The sequence below is a fragment of the Rhinatrema bivittatum genome, chromosome 17 (genome assembly GCF_901001135.1).
Source record: "Rhinatrema bivittatum chromosome 17, aRhiBiv1.1, whole genome shotgun sequence".
Classification (NCBI taxonomy): domain Eukaryota; kingdom Metazoa; phylum Chordata; class Amphibia; order Gymnophiona; family Rhinatrematidae; genus Rhinatrema; species Rhinatrema bivittatum.
In genome coordinates this window covers 37,817,739-37,839,574 of record NC_042631.1, presented here as the reverse complement: position 1 = coordinate 37,839,574, position 21,836 = coordinate 37,817,739, and the positions used below count along the sequence as shown (strand labels likewise).

Sequence of the window (21,836 nt, the reverse complement as noted above, 5' to 3'; positions counted from 1 at the left end):
GCTGAGAAGAATGAGAAAAGCTATCCCACAATCCAGTGGGAGCACGGAGAGGAGAGGATCACCTTGCTGGTGGCTGAAGAGAATCGGTAAGTACTACTTGGGGAAATTTTAGAACTTAAATGTTTTGGGGAGAAGTAAACTACTGGAGTATATTGTTTAGTGTTTGTGTGTCTATATTAAATAACTAGTCAGAAGGCAAGCAAAAACTAGGAGTTTGTGTGTTTGTCTTTCCCTCCCTCCCAACACTCATTTTTGATTTATAGGCAGGTGACACTTTCACATTAAAAAATAAATAAATAAAAATTTAATCAGCCTTTTAATTTAAACACAGAATTGCACCAGGCCTTATCAAGACTTTAATCATCCCCTTGAAGGTCACACCTGATAAATAGTGAATACACTAATAAATTTAAAGGACCCTAATTGTACGCATTCCTACTCCTATAACAACCTAAACTTAACTAGGAACTTAACAAAATTAAGATTTAGGCAGTAGTCCAGCAGCAAGAGGGGGGACCTTCAAGGCTCTTGCATCGAGTATCATATGTATGATTTTTTTACCCCTCCGGTAAGAGGTTGTATGTGTGCACCCGGTGCAAAAAGCTCTTGTCTCTCAAGAGAATGAGTCTGATCTCTGGAGGCTAGAGTGGCAGATCTGGAAGAGCTGAGGCAGACAAAGAGGTATATAGAGGAGACCTTCAGGGACATAGTAGCCAAATCTCAACTCTTGTCTGGCAGCCCCGGTGCTGCCTTGGAGGAGGGTGGTCTACTGATCAGCTAGCATCAACCTGGTGCAGCAGGAAAGGATTCTATAGCAAGGACCTGTGATGCATTGTCCTCTCGCACCAAGGATGTGCGAGAGGACAATGCACCAAGGGCTACTGCCCAGGAGGGAAGGGTTAGATCAGCCGTCATAGTTGGTGATTCAATTATTACGAAGGTAGACAGCTGGGTGGCTAGTGGGCATGAGGATCACCTGGTAACATTCCTACCTGGTGCGAAGGTGGCCAACCTCACACGTCATCAACATAGGATTTTATGCTGGGGAGGAGCTGGCTGTCTTGGTACATGTGACACCAATGGCATAGGAAAATGTGGGAGAGAGGTTCTGGATTCCAAATTTAGGCTCTTAGGTAGAAAGCTCAAATCCAGAACCTCCAGGGTAGCATTCTCTGAAATGCTCCCTGTTCCAGGCGCAGATTCTGAAGCAGGCAGAGTTCCAGAATCTCAATGCATGGATGAGACAATGGTGCAAGGAAGAGATTCAGTTTTGTAAAGAACTGGGGAACATTTTAAGAAAGGGGGGAGTTTTTTCCCGCAGGGATGGACTCCACCTTAACCAGGGTGGAACCAGGCTTCTGGCGCTAACCTTTAAAAAGGAGATAGAGCAGCTTTTAAATTACCGTATTTTGCGCTCCATAAGACGCCCCTGACCATAAGACGCACCTAGGATTTAGAGGAGGAAAATAAGAAAAAAAAAATTCTGTCCCCATGACGGGCTCTGTACGGAGCTCTCCCTGGAACGAATGTAGCGTCTCTCCCTCTCGCGCGCCGTCCCCCTCCTCCTCCTCCCAAGTCAGCCCAATCAGTATGGTGGCGCAGGTCAAATGCATGAAACATTTTATCATAATATATATATATAGTATATTACCCTCATGATTTTCTAATATATCTAAACAAATGAGAAGGAAATGGCCTGTACTAACTTTGATGCCATGTATCGTCTTCTGCCGGCAGAGCTTCAGCTCCCTGCCGGTCTGCTGTTCCCGGGGTGCATCTCACTGCGAAGTTCGGCGTGGCGCAGGTCAAACATCAGCTGTTTGAACCGCGTGCGCTACGGAGGCCCCTCCAGTTCAAACAGCTCCCTGCCGGTCTGCTGTTCCTGGGGTGCCACGGGGTACCTCTTACTGCGAAGGTCGGCGGCACCTCCCCTCCCCCCTTGTTAATAAGTTTATTGTAAAGCACTGTTGCAAATGTTCGTTTTATTTAGCACAGTTGCAATGTTTCTGTTAATTGTGAACCGATGTGAGGTTACTAAACAAATGTCGGTATATAAAACCTGCAAATAAATAAATAAATAAAATAAGTCGAAAAGTAGGATGGGAGAGTTAGAGTGTATAGAGGTGAATGGTGACATAGACTTAATTGGCATATCAGAGACATGGTGGAAAGAGGATAACCAATGGGTAAGGTCCCATAGAACAAGACACCTGTCTCTTTTATGGTTCACAGAAAACGAAAGTGTGAAAGAGTCCCAGACCTAGTAGTGGCAAGCATTTTAGTGCCGAGTGCAGACAGTCGGATTTGCATCCTCCCAACCTCATCCTGATCCCTGCTTCACTCTGTCTTCCCTTCTTCCTTCCCTCACTCAGGATAGGAGGAGGAGAGCAGCACTTTTCCTGAATTTGTATCTGCTGTCAGGCTATGCTTTGTGCCCTGGGTAGCTGCCCCCTAGTTATGCCCTGGAGAAACTCCTGCCTTCTATAGATCCCAGGAGGTGAGAGATAGACCCTCCGCTTTCAGAAGTCCTAGAGAGAGAGAGAGAGAGAGAGAGAGAGGGAGAGAGAGAGAGAGAGAAAGCCCCATCCTTACTTAAGATATAAGAGAAACAAAACATAGCTGTCCCTTCTACAGATCAGAGTGCACGAGAAAGCCCTGTGCTTGTGGCAGGGCCCACAGAGAGACTCTACCACTATTCCAACTCTGTCCCAGGCTCGCCAAACATTTTAACCTGCACTCCTTGGCTCTGACACAAAGTGCTTGCCTAAAAAAATATAAGCTACACATTTAAAGGTGAATTTTAAAAGTCTAACACGCGCATTAATTAGGGGGATGCGCAAACATGTCAGGCTGGTGTGCGCCGAGTGGATTTTAAAAGCTGCCCAGATATGCACGCATCTACCAGAGCACGCATATCTCGGAAGATTTCAATAAAGGGGCAGGCGTGGGCATCCTCTAGACGGGCCCATGAACCTGAGACCTCTGCCGCATAACTTTACTTTTGCTATGGATGACAGGTAAACTACAAAATACAGAAAAATAGGCAGTTCTGCGGGAGTTTAAGGGTCAGGGCTACCTGAGGGGAGTGAAGGCTATTAAACTAGGTGTGTTTGGAGGACCTCTCTTTTCACTGGGCGAACTGGGGATGATGAACTGGTAAAACTGGGAATGGTATCAGCACGAGCCCCTTTTAAAATCCCCCGATTTACACGGTAGACGTGGCATTGGCATGGGCCCATTTAAAATTTGACGCTCGGGCACACGGCCAGGGTATTTTATAACATGCGTGCATATAAATGCGACAGTTATAAAACAGCTGTATCCTTGGGTGCGGGCCGAAGCAAGAACGCACATGTGCGCCGGTTTGAAAGTTGCCATCCCTACAGGCAGCAGATAGTTTCACTCAATTTTTGCTAGGACAAGTGAAACAGGAAATTTTACAAAGCAGAAAATGTGAAATAAAAAGTTCTGTTTTGTTTACTGTGTTGGATTATCGTTTTATAAATCTGTGCATCATTTAGATTGTTTTAAATACAACCCTGAAAAATCCTATTTCTACAAGTAAATATGAAACTGCATTACTTTTCTTAGAATGTACATATTTATATATTTTTGTATTGCAAACAGTACTTTTTATATCTATTATGTACAGGAAAATGACATTAAAGAATTGAATAAGTCATCTCTCTGTCACACTCACGCGTTCCCTCTGTCACTTTTCTTCTTGTTCATCCAGATCTGGCCCTAGCATTATGAAAACTATGGGGTCATCTACAGCACCACATTTTTTTTTTACTGCTGGGGGGGGGGGGGTTAGCCAAAAATATTGCACTGGAGCACCAACAGAAGAAGAATTGCAGAAGGAGCCAATGGGCTGAGTGGCATACTTGGCGGGGATTCCCAGATCCTGTCAGCCAAAGAGCGACACGAGCAGCCAACAGGCTGAGCAGCAAAGCTGGTGAAAATCCCCAGGCCCCACCCGCCAAAGAGCTGAATAAACAACCAGTAGCTGAAGCCAGGGTTGGTGCTGCCATTAGGCAACTTCCTAGAGTGCTGACGTTTTTTGGGGGGGGGTGGCAAAATCCTGACAATATGAGGTCCAGAGGGGTGCGCTATGTCAGAGAGAATACCAGCAAACAAGAGAGAGTGCTGTACTAGAGCCACTGCCGCTAGTGCTGAGCTGGGGCTGCCACCATGACCGAAGTTTCGCCCAGGGCACCAAATACTGTTACCCCCAGTGCTGGCTGGATCCTATACTGCCACCCCCCATGCTGACAACCTGCGGGCTGGCACTTCCAATTGCTGATCTCATGCATGGTGAAATCAGCAGCAGGAAGTGCCAGGCCCCGATTCAACCCTTCTAGACAGTGCAGGGAGCAGGGAGGCAAGCAACACAGGCCCCTGCCACTCACTTGGCCAAAGGGAGGGAGGGAAGAAGCAGAGGTACAAGCCAGATGTTGATGGAGGGAGGAAGGAGGGAAGACACTGGGGGCAGATGCTTGGGAGAGAGGAAGAAGAGAATCTGGTGGTGGATGCTGATGGAAGGAGGGAGGGACAGAAGCAGGAGGCAGACTCTTGGGGAGATGCTAGAGAAGGGGAAGGATGGGAAAGCAGGTAGAGGAAAGGGGATGAATGCTGGGAAAGAGAGAAGATGGGGGAAGGCAGATGCTGGGCAGCAGGGGAAGGAGGCTGGAGGGCAGATGATGGGGAAGAGGAGAAGGCAGGAGGGCAGATACCAGGGAGAAAGTAGGGGGGAGAAAGAGCAGGGATTCGGTGTCGGCGTCACTGCCTGCCAAAAGAGGGAGTGCTGTGCTGGAGCTGCTGCCAGTAAGGGAGCCCAGGATTGGGGGGGGGGGGGGGGGTGGTGAGACAGAAGATTTGCCAATGGCGCCTAACAACCGTGCACCAGCCCTGTGCTCCCCCTCACCTACTCATGTCCCCGTTTTCTTTGCTCTCGTCCTTCCTCTTTTCCTTCTCTCCTCTGGCACATGAGGATGATGTGCTTGGATAACACTGAGTCAGTCCCTCAGGGAAGTCCGAGTCCCATACGCTGCAAAAACATTTCCCCCTCCCCCCGCCAGGCCCACTCTCCTCTGTGAATGATCCATTGATTTTTGGCTTACAGAGCAGATCTTTGGAACAGGTCCCTGGCCAGATTCATTCTCTCTTGAAATATTTAACAGCCTAGGGCAGGATGAGCTGAATGATTTCATGCAGGAAGAGTAAGAAGATATGCCCAGAACCCAGCCCTGGGCTCACACGCACCCAACAGAACGACAAGACGTAGGCATGGGGTCTCTTTATCAAAGTGCATTAAAACCTGCCATGGATACACTCCTGCGGCAGCAGCGCTTCCAGCGGCTCAAAGCCTTTAGTGAATCCTGTGTTAAAAGCAGCACTTTGTGTGGTTAAGTGCCTGCTCTAATGCTGATGTGCCAATATTAAGAGAGTGCCACATTTAAAGGAGCCGATTTCCATTTTAATCAGCTCCTGGGGGAGGGCATTTTTCAGGCCTGCAAGTTCATTTTCAAATGGAAACGCCTCCTGAAGTTTCCCCGTTGAAAATCTCACAGCAGCCGGTGCATCGGCGTCGCTTTACCCCGCAAGTAGGAAGTAAACAGGTTACAGCCGGCGCAGGGGATTTCATTACCTGTTTGGCCCCGCCTTAACCCTGGCCCCTGGTACCGCCCCCCTCTTCCCCATGGGGGGGGGGGGAGGGGGTGCAATTTTCCAAAAGAGTTTTTTTTTTTTTTAATTTACCCTTGGAAATCCCTTTGAAAATGTATCATGCGTCAGGCTGCATCAATTGTATGCCATAGCATGCTCACGACGATTTTTGTGTACATTATGAGGTCGATGATCAGCCAGCAGTGTGGAAAAGCAGAAAATGGCCAGGCTGAATATTTGGTCTGTAGGACAGGTATTTAGCAGGGTAGAGTCACTCGGGTAACTTTGTCCAGGCAGTACTAAATATGAGCACCGTTCGGACAAAGTGACATCGCACACTGAGAATGTCCCTGGTGCTGGCATTTTTTTTTTTTTTATTTACCCTTGGAAATCCCTTTGAAAATGTATCATGCGTCAGGCTGCATCAATTGTACGCCATAGCGTGCTCACGTCGATTTTTGTGTACATTATGAGGTCGATGATCAGCCAGCAGTCGCTAGGGAAAGTTAGCCTGACAACTTTGTGTGGAAAAGCAGAAAATGGCCAGGCTGAATATTTGGTCTGTAGGACAGGTATTTAGCCGGTCTGAGTCACTCGGGTAACTTTGACCAGGCAGTACTAAATATGAGCACCGTTCGGACAAAGTGACATCGCACACTGAGAATGTCCCTGGTGCTGGCATTTTTTTTTTTTTTTTTGCCCAGGTACATTTTGAGAAGGAAACGATTTTGCCTGGACCAAATTTAGCTGGGGAGCGGGGTTTATATGGATAACTCCAAAAGTTAGCCGGACAAACCCTTCATCTTTATGCCCATGCCTGCACCAACAGTCAGGTAACACCCTCTGATAAACAGGCCCTGCGCATTTGTACAACAAGAGACGTCAGCGCACGCCTCAATGCACTAAAGCAACCACACAGTCGTACCTATGTGAGTGCATGGACTCGAACTCACAGACAGCACATGCAGCTGTACACATGCACAGAAGGAGAATCCCAGTCGCGCACAAAGCACCCAGGATGCGCACGCCTCGTTCTGATAGTGCAGGGCACTAGCGACGCTGGAATGTGTGTTTTGTATGTTCCTATTCTATGATGTATGTCTGACTGTCATCCGCACTGGCCAGGATCTGTGGAGATGCAGAATATAAAACGGATCTAAATTAAAAAAAAAAATACAATTACTGTAACACATGACAGCAGAGAAAGATAAAAAAAATGGCTCATCTGATCTGGCCAGGTCAGATTCATCCAGCTTGGGTAAAGGCATATATAAATGCCTATATGCAACCCAATATTAAACTCCCCCTTAACCCGCACCTTTTACTAGACCTCTCGACTCTCTTCCTACCACTGTTCTCCACGTCTGCCACAGTGACGGCCTCCACCACCTCTGCCAGAAGGCTATTTCAGGTCTCGTCATCTTCAAATGCGTGTCTTACAAAAGCTGAGTTAGCTGAGACTTGGACATGGTCAGAAGAGACTCCCCAGCTATAGGCATGTAGAATATATTCTATGTGCGGAGGGAAAGAAAGAATTCATCTTACCACTGGGGAGGTGTTTTAGAAACTACACAGAGCCAGAGGGAGCTCAGGCACACACTGCACCTGACAACCACTGCATATTTATTTATTAGTTCACACTTGTTCTTGCCTTTCTACCAATTACCCAAGGTGGAATACATCAGGAAGTAAAAAATACAGCGTTACAAGAGACCTCCAAATAAGCAAATAACTTAAATTGCAGCTATTAGCCATAGTCCAGGTAAAACCTCATCATGAATATAATCCTTCCATAGAAAAAAATGCTCTCCCTCACACACTTATCAACATTCAGAAATACTCCACCCTCCCAAAGCCCCCCACAGTAAAATCCAACATCTCCCTCTGAAATCTCATTATATAATTCCCTATCATAGCTACCAAGCCTACAACACAATATAGCAGAACTTAAACACCATCAGACTCCAAGTCAACCAAAAATTAAATTAAAAATAAATATTTTATCACACCACCTAAACCATGGTAAAAATCTTAACACACTAGCAGGCCAGCTAAAACAACAATCAAATTTGCTAATGCCCAGGGATAAGTACCGGTAGTGGCTTTTCCCGAGTTTACCTGGTTAATAACAGTTTAAGGACTTTTCCTTCAAGAATTTGTCCAAACCTTTTTTAAACCCATCTATGCTAGATGTCTTTACTTCATCCTCCGGCAATTAATTCCAGAGCTTTATTGTGCATTGAGTGTAAAAGAATTTTCTCCAATTTGTTTTAAATGAACTACTTACTAACTTCATTGAGTTTCCTCTGGTTTTTTGTAATTTTTTTGAAAGAGTAAATAACTAATTCACATGTGCCTGTTCTATTCCACTCATGGTTTTATAGACCTCTGACAAATCCCCTTTCAGCCATCTATTCTCCAAGCTGAACAGTCCTAACCTCTTTAGCCATAGTAACAAAGTAATATAGCAATGAGAGCAGATAAAGACCAAATGGGTCCATCCAGTCTGCCAAGCAAGTTTCTCATGGTAGCAACCGCTGCTGCATGCAGGAAAAATAATAATAATAACAATACACAGTTGGGATGGGGGAATCCAGCAGTCTCCTACTGCAATCTCAGTTACAGCAGGCAGAAACCTTGCACCAAATAAACAACTCCTATTCCTAATCCTCTTTTGGTGCACTGCTTTCTTGCCAAGGACTGCGCAGTTCGGAAGTGGAGGCAAACGCAATGCCCATCAAGCTTTGTCGCTGTCTGACTGCATGCATGAGCAATCTATCTTTGTCCAGGGTAAAATAAACCCCTGTACTCCCCCTCCCCTCCAACCATTTGGCTACCAGGTGTAACTAACCCCTTGTGATTCAATAAAGCTGGAATGACAGTACAATCCTTAAATCCAAGGGAATTCTCATCTGTTGAAAATCTATTCGCCCCCCTCTTCTTATTGTACAACCAAGCCTAACCACGAGATGTGCTTAGGTGCGGGAGCGCATTATTAGGCAGAACCTATGGTTCCCTCTGGGCTTCCAGCTCAACTAAAAACCAATCTTTACGGGAGCTCTGGTGCCATGCACCTCACCTTCCAGGTACCCAGGTTCCATTTCTTCTCCTCACCCCCAGCTGAGAGCAGTAAAGCAGCCCCCGCCAGGATCTGGCACAAACGTACCCTGGAGACAGCTGTGAACTCCCCTGCGCCCAGGGGCTGTCAACACCGCCTGCCTCGGCAGTGTTTCCAGCTCCTGCAAGCCGAGGCCGGTAGGACCCGAGTAAAAGGAGCCATACGCAGTCCGCCTGCACAAAAGCAGGAAGCCATCTAAGCCAGCACAGCCTCTGACCTTTTTTTTTTTTTTTATTTGAACATTTTTATTAAACCAAAGTCAATTTTAACAAAAACAAGATAAACAATTGCAAAATACAAAGTATGCATGGATCACAGTTATCCTATGTATGACCCACTCTGCCCTCTGCCCCGACCTCTCCCCTTCCACCTAATGCCCAACAATAGCCAGAAGGAAGAAAAATTGCAGATCTCGGCATAACTAGAAATAAACACTATCATACATCACACCATTGTTCAAAGGGTTTCAACCTCCCCAGAAATTTAGCAGCAGAATTATTTTCTCATCACCGTCAATTTGCTCATAAAATATTCCCTCCAAAGACAACATTGTAGCCAAGCCAAGCATAGTGGAACATTCTTTTAGCTGACTTTTTCATTTTACATAATCAATTTTTCAGTATCAGGGAAGAGCAGTTTCTCCCTCTTTCATGCTAGAAATATAAAAAACCTACAGCTGCCTGAAACGGCATGGAGCAGAAGCATACATAGGTGCTCATACCACCCACCTCGCACTGTATGAAATCTCATGATGAATCAGGGTATTTTTGTTTGTGTAATAAAACTGAGAAACAGAGGGGGGAAAAAAGCCAGCATCTTATCGTAAAAGGAGCATGGGTCTTTACAAGTGGAACTGGACTTGGTTCAGATCATTGACTTTCCAGTGCGGTACTCTGAAGATACTTTCTCAATGGCCACATGAGAGCCAGGCGCTCCGTGACCTTTCAAAATCTGCTTTGAAATGTGTACCTTTTTCCCCCATTTGCTTCTGCACTTTACAATTATGCACCTGGCAGACTGTGTTTCAAAAACCTGTTTCAAGTTTGGTTTGAGGACTGGGGACTTGGGACTATGTTTCGGATGTACGATGCAAAGGCTCTACACTATATGGTGGTCCCTTACATCCGATTCTTATCTTTCATGAACTGTTATTTGGAGCTTTCTTTTTTTCCCCATAGGTTAGACAATTCTGTTGGTAGTTAAAATTAATAAAATCATTGCTACCCCTTTTTCACTAGGAGTTTTATTTAAGATCTGTGCGATATTATTGGTTAAAGAGTTGGAAGCTCCTGTTATGTTACAAATCTAAGTGAGAGGCTACACTAGAAAGGAGACGTTAATGGACACAGCAGTGCATACTAGGGGGTTTTGGTCAAGTGATTTCTTCCTGATCCTCTGTGCTTGGAGTTCAGTTGTACCAAGTATCTCCTGGACCTGGATGCCAGGAGCTTTCATTTGTGACTCCCTAAGACTTTTCCCATTTATAACCCTCTTCCCCTGCCAACAAACCCAGAGGTCACAGACTGCAGCTCCCTGTGGAACTTGCAATGCCTGAATCTGGCACTAGGGGTCTCCCTTGTGCAATGACAGAGACGCCTCCCACAACCCATGGGGGCTGCGTGTGCTGCATCTCTAGCATCCCTAGCCCCCAGCTGAGCCCAGTAAACACAAGCTGAGCTTGAGAATCAAGCCCCAAGTCTCCTGCACTGCAGCAGATAGCACTGCCACTCAGCTGACCTACAATGTACACCTTTTATTCAAACGAAAGGGTGAAAATACCGATCCAGGCCTCACCTGCCAGCACAGAGACCCTGTAGAAGCAGCTCTCCAACTTGCTCAGGAGGATGAAGAGGAAACTGTCTGCAGCCAAACTGCTCACATCCCGCGTGCTCTGGTCATAGACCACCACATCCCGATGCCACTGCTCCTCCTCCTCGTCCTCCTCGCCCTCCTCTTCCAGCTGTGCCAAAAGAAAAGTCAGAATTAGAAGGAACCAGCGCCGGCAGTTAGCAGGATGCTCGACTACCATTCCCCTTCCACCCCCACCGTGCTTCAAACAAGTGAAAGAAAAGGACAGGCCCAGGAGTACTGCCAGAGCGGGGTCACTTCTATTCCTATCCTCTCCTAAAGCTCCAACTCTTTTTCAGGCAGATCACTTATGCTGCTACGTGGTGTACGGGGGAGAGAAAGAAACTGCAGATACTGAAAATAAATTAAAACTGAAAAATCTGAAAGTGATCTTCATACTTAGGGGTGCAGGAAGAGTCCAAGTCAAGTCATTCAGTTGCAACTAACAGCAGCACGGCCAGCACAGTGGCTCAGTGGCAGGATGCAGGTTTGACTCCCAGTTCAGATCTTCCACGCCCCCTCAAGGTGGCTAGGGCTGGGGATGCAGCAGAGACCAGGTTCACATTGGCCCCTTGGGAGAGGGAGTCCTAACGGAGACATCTGGTGGCCAGACTGAGCGACCCATGACTGCAGGGCTCTGGAGAGAGAGTCCTGGTGTTTGTGGCCCCAGGCCGAGGATTGTCACTGTAATGTCATGAAGAGCACCTTAGGTCCAATTCAAGGACCAGCCCCCCTCTGCAACCTCCTCCAGCCAACGCTGGCCAGGACTCATCAAGGCCCATTCATCATGAGAAAATAAGCACCAATTATGACAATCCGCATAATCAAAACAATTAAAAACAGTGCCACTACAGAACCAGTAATTCAGTGGCAGTTAAAAGTGAAATGAAGCAATGAAATCCACTTATGTTCCAACGGTCATTTAATTTTTGAAGATTTATCAGTTGTTAAAGATTTGAAGACTCATCTTAATTAGCTGGCCCCATTATATAAATCTAGGAAAATTAGGGGTGCTCTTCCTCATCAAGACCCCAATGAGGCATCGCTCTGCTACACCTAATGCATGAATATTGCACCAACAGCTACAGAGCGGACTCAGGGAGGGAGAGTGTAAAAAGCCCAGGGACAAGCCTAGAGCAAGCTGTGCAGACTTTTCATTCCAAAGGTGTGGAAATATAGATAGTACAGAGTGTGTCAGATCAAAGGAAGCAGTAACATCCCAAAAAAAAAAACAGGTAAGCTCATACTCCGAAGGCTCTTGCTAGCACCACTGCATCACAGAGCTGAAGTATTAACCCATCGAACTCTATGTCCAGTTCTGAAATCACCTTTCTGTTAAAGCCATCAGAAGCACCTCACCAGCAGCAGAACCACCCAGAACCCCCTGCTTTCCAGGGTTATTGCCTCGGGCCAGAGGCCACCCGGGGATCCTAGATGTGGTTTTCTAACTCCTTGTCTTACCCTAGTGCAAGCGGGAAGCAGGAGGCACCGGTCTGGGGCTTCCAAAACCAGGAGCGAGAGACAAAGCCTGGCGAAGGCCCGGGGGTTACGGAGGTGAAAGGGCTGCTGGACGTATACTATTCTGGCAGTCTGAAAGGAAAGGAGGCTTAAGAGAAAGAGCAAAGCCTGCATTCTGGATATGAAAGCCAGAGAGAGCGTTTGATCAGGATAAGTGAAAGATTAATGCAGAAGAGCCCAATAACAGACTCTCTGTGGTATGGTTCACAGCACTCATTGAATAGGCTGAGGAGTGGCGTACGCTTGCCATCTGAGGCAGCAGGATCCCTCGCTAAGCTCGGGGGCATATCGCATCCATCACAGAATGGCAACCACTGTGAAGCCAAGACAACGCGTCAGGAAAAAAAAAAGAGAATTAAATAACAGTCCCTGCCAGCACTTTCTAGTAAGAGCCCTCTTCTTCCATCCTTAAAAGATCAATTGTATTTGCAGCCCCACAGGAGCATGAAGGCGTTTCACAGACCTCTGAACAGGAGGGACAGCGGAGCTCTACAGGGTTCACGATAAGAGCTCAATAGAGTTCTCTACAGCTGGAAGAAATCTGCCCCATACAGTTTTCTGTCTGAGGATTTGCTGAATGTGCTACAGCAGGATCACGCGTGGTTCTAGAGAGCTCCCTGTGAGAGGCCCAGTCATAGGATGCTAGAAATTTCTACAGTAAGACAAGCCACAGCTCCATAGAGCCGCTTACAGCACGATTAATTGTGCCCCACAATTAATTGTGCTGCAGTTAAGCACTGGAAGAAAAGAGGGCTTATTTATTTAAAATATTTGTTACAAACTTGCATTGTAAAACTCTAAGCAAGGTCCAATCCTAATATTAAAACAATAAAGCAAACATAAAAACAACAAAATAACTCCTGATACAATATGCTGGTGCATTGGGAGTATACAAAAAAAAAAAAAAAAAGAGTGCCAACTGAAAAATCTGCCCAAAAAGGCATACTTAGTACACAGAAAGCCCGGTTTATGCACAATACATGTTCTCTGTGCATAAATCCTGAGAACAGGACTCCTGCATCATAAACTCCAGGTTCAGCCCCGTAGACTAACCCTAGTCCTAGAAACTTTACTCCACCTCTGACCAGGAGTTGCATTTTCAGCCTCATGAAAACACGAGTTAAGCCTATGCCCCTCTCTGCACTGGGGAGTAAGAGCTAATGCCATGATTAACATGGGATTTGCATGGAGAAGCGCTAATTTGTGCGCACAGTTTTATTCACAGCTGTAGGCCCGTTTTGGTGCCGAAGGGCTTGCTAAATCGAGATAAAGTTGCATGCACAAAAATGTGCACGCACCTCCGTGTCAACGTGTATGCGCAATCGGGCCCTGAGGGAGAAAAGGACCCGCAGAAGGTGGACAGCAAGAGCACCTAAGTAAGACAACACTGATGAGACCCTAAAGTTGCTGGTATGGCAGCCCCTGGCAGAAGATGCCATGGACGATGGGAAATCGAGCTGCGTGAAGCAGGACTGCCAGGCATGGGAGCATGAAGAACACTTGAACCTGACCTCCAGGGCTTGTATTTCTTGCAAACGTCGGGCTCTCAGGGGCTGGCTCAGTGTCAGTGCTTTAAACTGCGTTCGGTTCCTGAGCTTAGCTTCGGGTTCCCATGTCAGCTGGGGGCGAGGGGGCGAGGGTGCAGCCCCCCCCCCCCCCCCCCCCCGGGAAAGGGATTCTCAGCCTTCACTCAACAGTGACACCTGCTGGTCAGACTTGGGAACCATGTTAACCAAGGCCCAGAGAGAGCTCTTGGGCAAGAACTGTCACTGGGCTGAGCTTGGAGAGGGAAATTTAACCCTGTAGCCCTATAAAGGCTGGTTCTATCTGCCCTGAAAGCTCCAGGGAGCTGGCGGAAACTGCCAGGCAACCCCCCCCCCCACAAAAAAAAACCCATTGGGTTAACAGCTGACTCAATGTCATCTGCACAGACTGAGTCAGTGCTCATTTCATTCCATTGCATCTACTGACCCGTGGTTTCAGCATTTCTAGGAAATACAGGAACAAGTAGTCTAGAGATGCAGTGGGATAAAAATCAGATGACAGGAAGTCGGTGGGTCACCCCATGCTAGGGGAAGCTGCTAGAGCCGCCACAAAGGCAGCTCACAAACTCACACACACACACACACACAGGCAGGACTTCCAGGGGCAGCAGGGCAGGAAGGAAGCAAGCAGAGGAAACCATGGAGGGCTGGAAAGAAGAGAAGAGACAAGGGAACGAAGCGAACAGAGGCGGCCACATCAAACCACGTCGGGGAGAGCAGAGGGGATGCCTGGAATAGAAATGCAGAGGTGTTCAGGGCTTCGTGCCCATGCGGAGAAGGAACACTATCCTACCGCAGGTCCTGCCGGGGGTGGGGGAAGGGACATTGTTTTTGCCATTATTGAAGCGTTGCCGGGTGATGGCTGATAAACCTGACACGGTTTACATCTTACTAAAGTTACAGGGTTTCAGGCAACATAAATGCCAAAATGAGAGCTGCACTAGCAGAGCTGGGTCTCAGCCCACAGACTGGGATCCGAAGGGTACGCTAAAGTACAATTAAACTCTGGAATTTGTTGCCAGAGAATGTGGTTCGTGCAGTTAGTATAGCTGTGTTTAAAAAAGGATTGGATAAGTTCTTGGAGGAGAAGTCCATTACCTGCTATTAAGTTCACTTAGAGAATAGCCACTGCCATTAGCAATGGTTACATGGAATAGACTTAGTTTTTGGGTACTTGCCAGGTTCTTATGGCCTGGATTGGCCACTGTTGGAAACAGGATGCTGGGCTTGATGGACCCTTGGTCTGACCCAGTATGGCATTTTCTTATGTTCTTATGTTCTTAAGTATGCTTATGGGGTCACTGGGGGGGGGGGGGGGGCAGCTCTCTTCCCATCAGACATGGGCTCGCTCGGTATCTCTGGATTCTCAAGAGCCTGCATGCTGACACGATGAGCAATGCCGATCCCGATGGGCGTCTCCCTTCCCAGACCATGGGGGCAACAGGCCATCACGTTAAACCGAAGGGCTTCACTGCGGCCGGATGCTGGAACGCAAGAGAGCCTCCGTCAATGAAGCTCAATTCTGCTCCACCGAGTAATGGAATCGCTGGGAGACCGCTCCAAACCAGCCTCAAAGACCCTCAGCTCAACTTTCTTCCACATCGACGGATTCCATGAGAGTCTGTGCGCGCATGCGTGTGTGATGGGGACAGCCATGCTCCAGATGCTCTGGTACGTCAGGGAACGCAGGGGGTAACTCTATTAGTGGCCTCAGGCAGATAATGGCTACGGCAACCACGCTGGACCTCCAGCCAGAAACCTGACGGCACGCTGCTTCTGTCCGACAGGCACGGTGGGGTATGGCCAGGGCACAGATAGGGGGCCGGGCATACAAAAACACAAGAATGGCCATTGCCAAGGCCCATCCTTTCTCCGACAGCAGGATGCAATAGGCACTGGTCCTCACGTGAGAGTACAGACCAGATACGGTGCTCAGCTGTAACCTGGGTGGCCCTCGCACAGTCGTACGAGTGGTACTGGCACAATCCCATCCCACAACTTATGCAAGGACCCCACTCATCCGAGGTGTTCTCGTTTTAGAACGATAAGTTAGGAAAGTAGCAATGGGCTGGGTAGAGGGAGGCTGTTTCTTTCTGTGTTTTTTATGGAAAGCTCCAGAGCATCACTTCCCATCAATCTGTAGCAGCAGGCAAACCTCCTGCCCCCGCACTGGCGGATACGCTTTGATGTTCAGTAAATATGGCACCCAAGTAGATGTGTGTATGAGGCTGTGTACAGTGGGGGGATTCGCATCCCCCTGGTATTTTTCTGGGACCTGTAAATGTGGCATGCCCAATGTATCCATACACAGGTCCCTCCCCCCCGAACCTTCTCTCCCTCCCTTCACTTCAGGACCACTGTAGAGCCTTTGGCTTAAAAGCCAATGCTAGAAACTGGTCTGCCTCCTCATTAGTACCTACAATAAAAACTGTTCTATAGCCCTTAGTATAGAGCACTTCCAATATATCAAATACCTCAGGGAGATCAGGGGCCTTACTATACTGCGTCAGGGTCAAAGGTTCCTCCCAAACTTAACTTCTCAGTCAGGCCCAGCATTATCTAGAAACACAGCTCGAGATAGTTATGCAGTGGGTAACAAAAAAATCTGTTTTATTCAGTCAGGGAAAAATGGGAGGCGAGGTGAGTGACGGTGCCAGCTGACAAGCTGGAGGGAAGGGGAAGGATGAAGAAAGGACTCTGTCAGCAAGAACAATAGCGAAGAAAACACAGGCATGATGTCAACCTTCTTGCCATCTGCCAGCCAGCAACAGCAGTGACACCAGCACCTCCCAGGGCCATTGCCAAGGAGCGGACAAGATGGGCGACTGCTCGGAGCACCAAGCTTGCTGCAAGCGCACAAGCCCAGAGGGGAGGGAGGTGAGCCAACAGAGAGAGCATCAGTCAATAATGCGGGCTGCGGCTTGAGCTCATCTCTCCTGGCTCCCTTTCACTTTACTGCTGCCCAGGTGAGAGCAGGAAATGTCACGAGAACAAGCTGCAGCCCCATACTTTTGATCGCATCACCAAAGGCTGTAATTCAAGTAAAAAGTCATCATTGCAGCGGCCAGAAAGAATTGCCCTAAACAGTTAGACAAGCTAGCCAAGCAGCCAGACAGGTAGCACAGGCAGCCCTGCCATTCAGAAAGAGATCCAGCCAGCCAGATAACCTATCAGCTGAAGAGATGCACCAAGAGAAAGAGAGTCAGTCAGTCAGATGGCTCACATGCACAACAAGAGAGCTGGATAGCCAGCGAGATAATCAGCCAGCAAATCCACGGCCGATACAGTACAGTGCGCTCCGACAGAGCGCACTGTTAACCCTCGATTGGATGCGCGTTTTCGACGCGCTAGCATTACCCCTTATTCAGTTAAGGGGCCGAAAACGTGCGTCCAACCCCTCCCCGAACCTAATAACGCCCGCAACATGCAAATGCTTGTTGATGGCCCTATTAGGTATTCCCGTGCGATTCAGAAAAGAAAATGTGCAGCCAAGCCGCACATTTTGCTTTCAGAAATTAGCGCCTACCCAAAGGTAGGCACTAATTTCTTCGGGCACCGGGAAATATGGCGATATTAAGTCGGAGGTCCTGAAAGTTACCAAAAGTAAAAAAAAAATAAAAATTTTAAGTCGGCCCGCGGCTCGCAAACCGGATGCTCAATTTTGCCGGCGTCCGGTTTCCAAACCCGTGGCTGTCAGCAGGCTTGAGAACAGACGCCGGCAAAATTGAGCGTCGGCTGTCAAACCCGCTGACAGCCGCCGCTCCGGTCCAAAAGGAGGCGCTAGGGACGCGCTAGTGTCCCTAGCGCCTCCTTTTACCTGTTTTTACCGCCGGGCCTAATTTGCATACTGAATCGCCCGCTCTCCTGCGGACTTTATTGTATCGGCCCGCCAGTCAGGCCAACTCATCCAGTCTTCCAGCAAGTCCAGAGAGTGAGAGAACCACCCAGCCAATCAGCCCATTAGCCCATCTGGGGAGGCAGACAGAGACAGACAGATAGCTAATCCAACCAAGCCAACCAGTCAGCCAAAAAGATGCTCTTTGCCTCTGCAGATGGAAAGCGAGAAAGCCCTCCTGGACAGAGAGAGCCTGTCAAGAAGACCAGTCAACTAGCCCAGGCATCCCACCTGGAAAGAAAGCCAGCTAACCAGGTAGTCCCGTCAGCTGGAAAAAAACACTATCTGTCCCATCTCACTCTTCAAATTGAGAGTAGAAGAGGCTGATAGTAAATTAAATCCAAGGGGGCAGTAGGTGACAGAGAGGTGAAGACTAACATGCACTAAGAGGCATGCAGGACAGAGGTGAGGTATGATCTGTCTGTGTCTGTCGGAGGTGTGCTCTGTCCTTATCTCTCTGGCTATGGTTTCTCTTTTTCTCTGTTGGCTTTCTCCCCAAATGGGCTGGTTTTGCACATACTTTGACTGGAATTAACCTCATTCATGAGCCTTGGCATTTCAGGATGATCTCAATCTCTCAAATTTACTGCTATTGCCCTTCTTAGTTCTTGCATTGTGCCAAAGAGAGCCTGCTTCTGGAGTTCATAGGGTGCAATCTTAACGGGCAACATATCAAGGTGCGCTTGGAAATCCTTCTTAATCAGACCAGGGACACCCAATTTGATTGGGACTATCTCTGATCTTTGATTGCATCTCTTGGTACTTCAGGATCTTCCTTTCTCCATATGATCTACCAAAAATAGTTACCCGGTACTGACGATCTTCACTTTTACCATACAATCCACGAATAACTGCTGGGTACTGACACCTCTATCACCCATGCTGTTCTTGTGTTCTTCTCCTTCTCCACAATATCTGGTTTTTTTGCGCATCGATCAGCCTGGAGGTGGGAAAAGGAACGTCCCAGGCGAGCACCTCTTTATTCTCTTCTATTCTGTTAGGGTTGCGTTCCCAGTTGAAACACTGATGTTATGATGTTTACACAATTTCCAATGAATAAGCCGCGCCGCCTCGCCGGGCCTCTCTGTATCCAGGCCGCCTGACACCAGCACGGCACATCCAGCGGCGAACGTGTAACCGTTTCCAGTTCTGTCCCACAGAATCTGCATTTGTCCATTTTGTCAGGCTTTTCTATACTGGCTGTGAGCCGCCATCTTGTCCGTACTCCCCTATTATCAGTCTCTCATCTCTAGGTTTGAGTTCACCTCTCCTTAACCATTGATTCATGTGGGGTTTCTGGAATAGCCCTCTGGATTTCCCCATTGTATTTGTGCTTCTGCCAAGTTTTCTTCCCTTGTTTGCTGCTCTAATTCTTTAAAGAGATTTTCCTTTTGTTTTGCGGATTCTGTAGTTTCTTTCTCTTCGTGTGCTGGTGGATTTTTCTCGGTGGTGTGGCCCGTCTGGATGGCTGTATCTGAACGTAGGGGGGTGTTGGTGGGTTTGTCCCGGCAGGCACCGCTGCGGCCTGACCACAAGGCAACAGCGTGCACCTTCCCCGATGTGAGGTCTGAAACAGACAGGCTGGAGTCATCAGTTCAGCAGAGCTCTCTCAGCATCACCCTGCAGGGCTTTCTGCTAAAATTATTATAGCTTAAATGTGTTAACATTTGTGTCTGGTTTTAGGATGGAATTTACTATTGGCTGCTTGGTCTGTGCACTGGGGGCTCAGCGCTTGCCTTCACTGCATGTCTTGAAGTCTCGCCCCCTCCGTCCCCACACTCACTATTTCCTAATTCTCTTATAGAGATTGTAAGTAGGATAGAGGACTTCTTTCTTGCAGCTCTTTCCAATTCGAGTTGTCCTCTTACCTAATTAAACCCCATCTCTGAGGCTTTAATGTTAAACTCTTGCCTTCCTCCTCCTGCCTCAAAGTCTGTCTTGACTAGACTGTAAGCTCTACGCAGAAGGGACTGCCTCGTATATGTACGACACTGAGCACACCTTATAGCACTACACAGATGTGTTGTAATATTAGCAGTAGAGAGTGAGTGCAGAAGGGAAGTCAGCCAGGTGCATGGGGGCACATACTTCCCGAAAGGGTTTGGGGGGGATCCATTTTGTCCGGCGATTGCTGTGGCATCCCTCACTCCTTAATACCCCCCCCCCGCACTTCCATCAGTGACAGCACTGCACCACCCCTCGCCTATCAGCACTATCCACCCCTACACCTCTCAGCACACAGCCCTGAAAGTCCCCCCTCCACACACACACAGGCACATCTTGATAAGATAATACGGGGCTGTTAGGGAGACGCCTTACTTCCAGCACCTACCTCCCCTTACGTCCCTTTTAAAGCATCTTTCTGCATTAGTGAGGATGTTCAGGTTTTCTCCATTTATTTGCATGGCATTAGCTTACCTCATCCCACAGCGCTGCAGATCTCTTGTGTAAGTAAACTGAAACTTGCGCTAATAATTAGCTGGGATTTTGGCGCAGCTTTGATTACATCAGCCCCTTGGTGACGGCACTTGGCTAAGGAGCAAGAGCAAGCAAGGTGCTGAAAGCGACCAAGAGCCTTCCTGGTTAGGGAACCCCATGTTTTGCAGCTGACTGTAAGTACAGATGCCTTGCCCCTCTCTTAGAAGGAAAATCTGGGCACCAGATTTACACTTCACCTGTCTCTTATTATCCTACTCCTCCTGCCGGCTCTTGGAGCAAACACTGAATCCTTGCTTCGCAATACAGGCCTGAGAGAAGGGGGTGTGACGATCTCCAGGGGTCAACATCTGGCATGATCTCTTCCCAAAGTCTTTGGCACCTCTCCTCACCTGCAGCGGGACTGTGGGGAGGTCCAGTCAGGCAGCAGCCACGCGAGACGGCGCCTCTCACTCCCTCTCCGCATTAACCTTTACTTTTCTCCTTCACAGCAGTCTCAATTTGAAGGTATTCGAAGAGGCTGCATCTGTTTGCAAATGCATCCACTGTCACCCCCCCCCCCTCCCTTGAGGCAGAGTCAAAAGACAGATGATAACAGCCCCCCTGCCTCCCTGCTCTTCTGTAATGCAGGCGGGGTGATGTCACCGCCGTCCAATCACAACGCTGCTGCGAGCACATTGGTGTGGGGGGTGGGGGAGGAAGTGGTTTAGGAGAGGCTTAAAGGCCTCTACAGATGGCTCCCGCTGCCCTGAACATTGGATTGATTGCATGAATTACCTTCCTTTTGCATTAAAAAAAAAAAGAGTGGGGGGGGGGGAAAGAGGAGGAAGGCAGTGTTTGATAACAGAAGAAACATGCAAGACAAAGCCTACAGCAAAACGGAAAAGCAAAGTCTAAGAGGCAGGCGCTGACAGGGAGAGACCACGAGAGAGCGGCAGAAGTGCTGGGACACAGGTAGAGAGCTGCAGACCGAGGCAATCAGAGAGAGGAGAGAGACCTGAAGAGACAGCCAGAAAGACAGACTGAACAGGTTATGGGGAAAGGAGGAACAAAGCAGATATAACAGGAAGACCTGCAGAGGGAGAATGAGATCACACGGAGTGCTAGCCTCCTGCCCTTTTGTGCAACTTTTTTAAGCAGATAAGTAAAACTAATGAAGAGATTCACAATAAAAGTTGATCCCTCTAAATCACAGCTTTTAATATTTCTTTCTTGGGTTTTGCATGGGGGAACGCTGTTAAACCACTCCGATTCTGAGCAGATAGGTTAAACTGAAAATCCTCAGCCACTTAACTGAAGGCCAGCACTACAGGGAGGGAGGGAGAAGAGACTGGGATCTCTGCTGGGGGTGTAGAGGATGCCAGCACTGCCCCATCCCTTTAGCACCGGTGGCTGAAGCATGCGGCAGGAGAACAAGAAGGAAGATGGGGAGTTACCTTATTCCTGGGCCCCAGCTGGATGAGCTCAGGGATGGTGACTTTCTCCTGCTGCAGCCTCCTTTTCACCAACTTGGAGCAGCAGATGTTGACCGAGCTGAGTACATGCCAGGAATTGTACTCCACGAAGGAGCGGCTGTCAATCACAAGCGTGCCCTCGGCTCCACTCCGCAGGATGCCGGCCAGCTTCTCTGGTTCCATGGCTCTCCGTGGCACTCTGTCCCCTGCCATGGCCAGGTCGCTGATCCCTCCTCCCAGAGCAGCAAGACCCAGGCCCTGTCTGAACGGACCGTGCTCAGCCAACAAGCCCTGGAGTCTACGACATCGTGTTAACCTGGCCAGGAAAATGAGAGCAGGATTACTCAAGGGAAAAC

General features: G+C 48.3%; 1 protein-coding gene across 3 annotated transcripts in view; it reads right to left on the bottom strand.

The window, feature by feature from the left end:
- Nucleotides 1-21,836, bottom strand: part of DUSP8 (dual specificity phosphatase 8) — a 103,605-nt gene that overhangs the window by 52,196 nt on the left and 29,573 nt on the right. For all 3 annotated transcript variants that reach the window (XM_029582304.1, XM_029582303.1, XM_029582305.1), the window contains exons 2-3: nucleotides 21,463-21,796; nucleotides 10,580-10,745 (exon numbers count right to left, since the gene is read on the bottom strand). In XM_029582304.1, coding sequence (XP_029438164.1) covers nucleotides 10,580-10,745; nucleotides 21,463-21,693 — 397 coding nt within the window. In that variant the 5' untranslated portion in view covers nucleotides 21,694-21,796. The remainder of the gene's footprint in view (nucleotides 1-10,579; nucleotides 10,746-21,462; nucleotides 21,797-21,836) is intronic.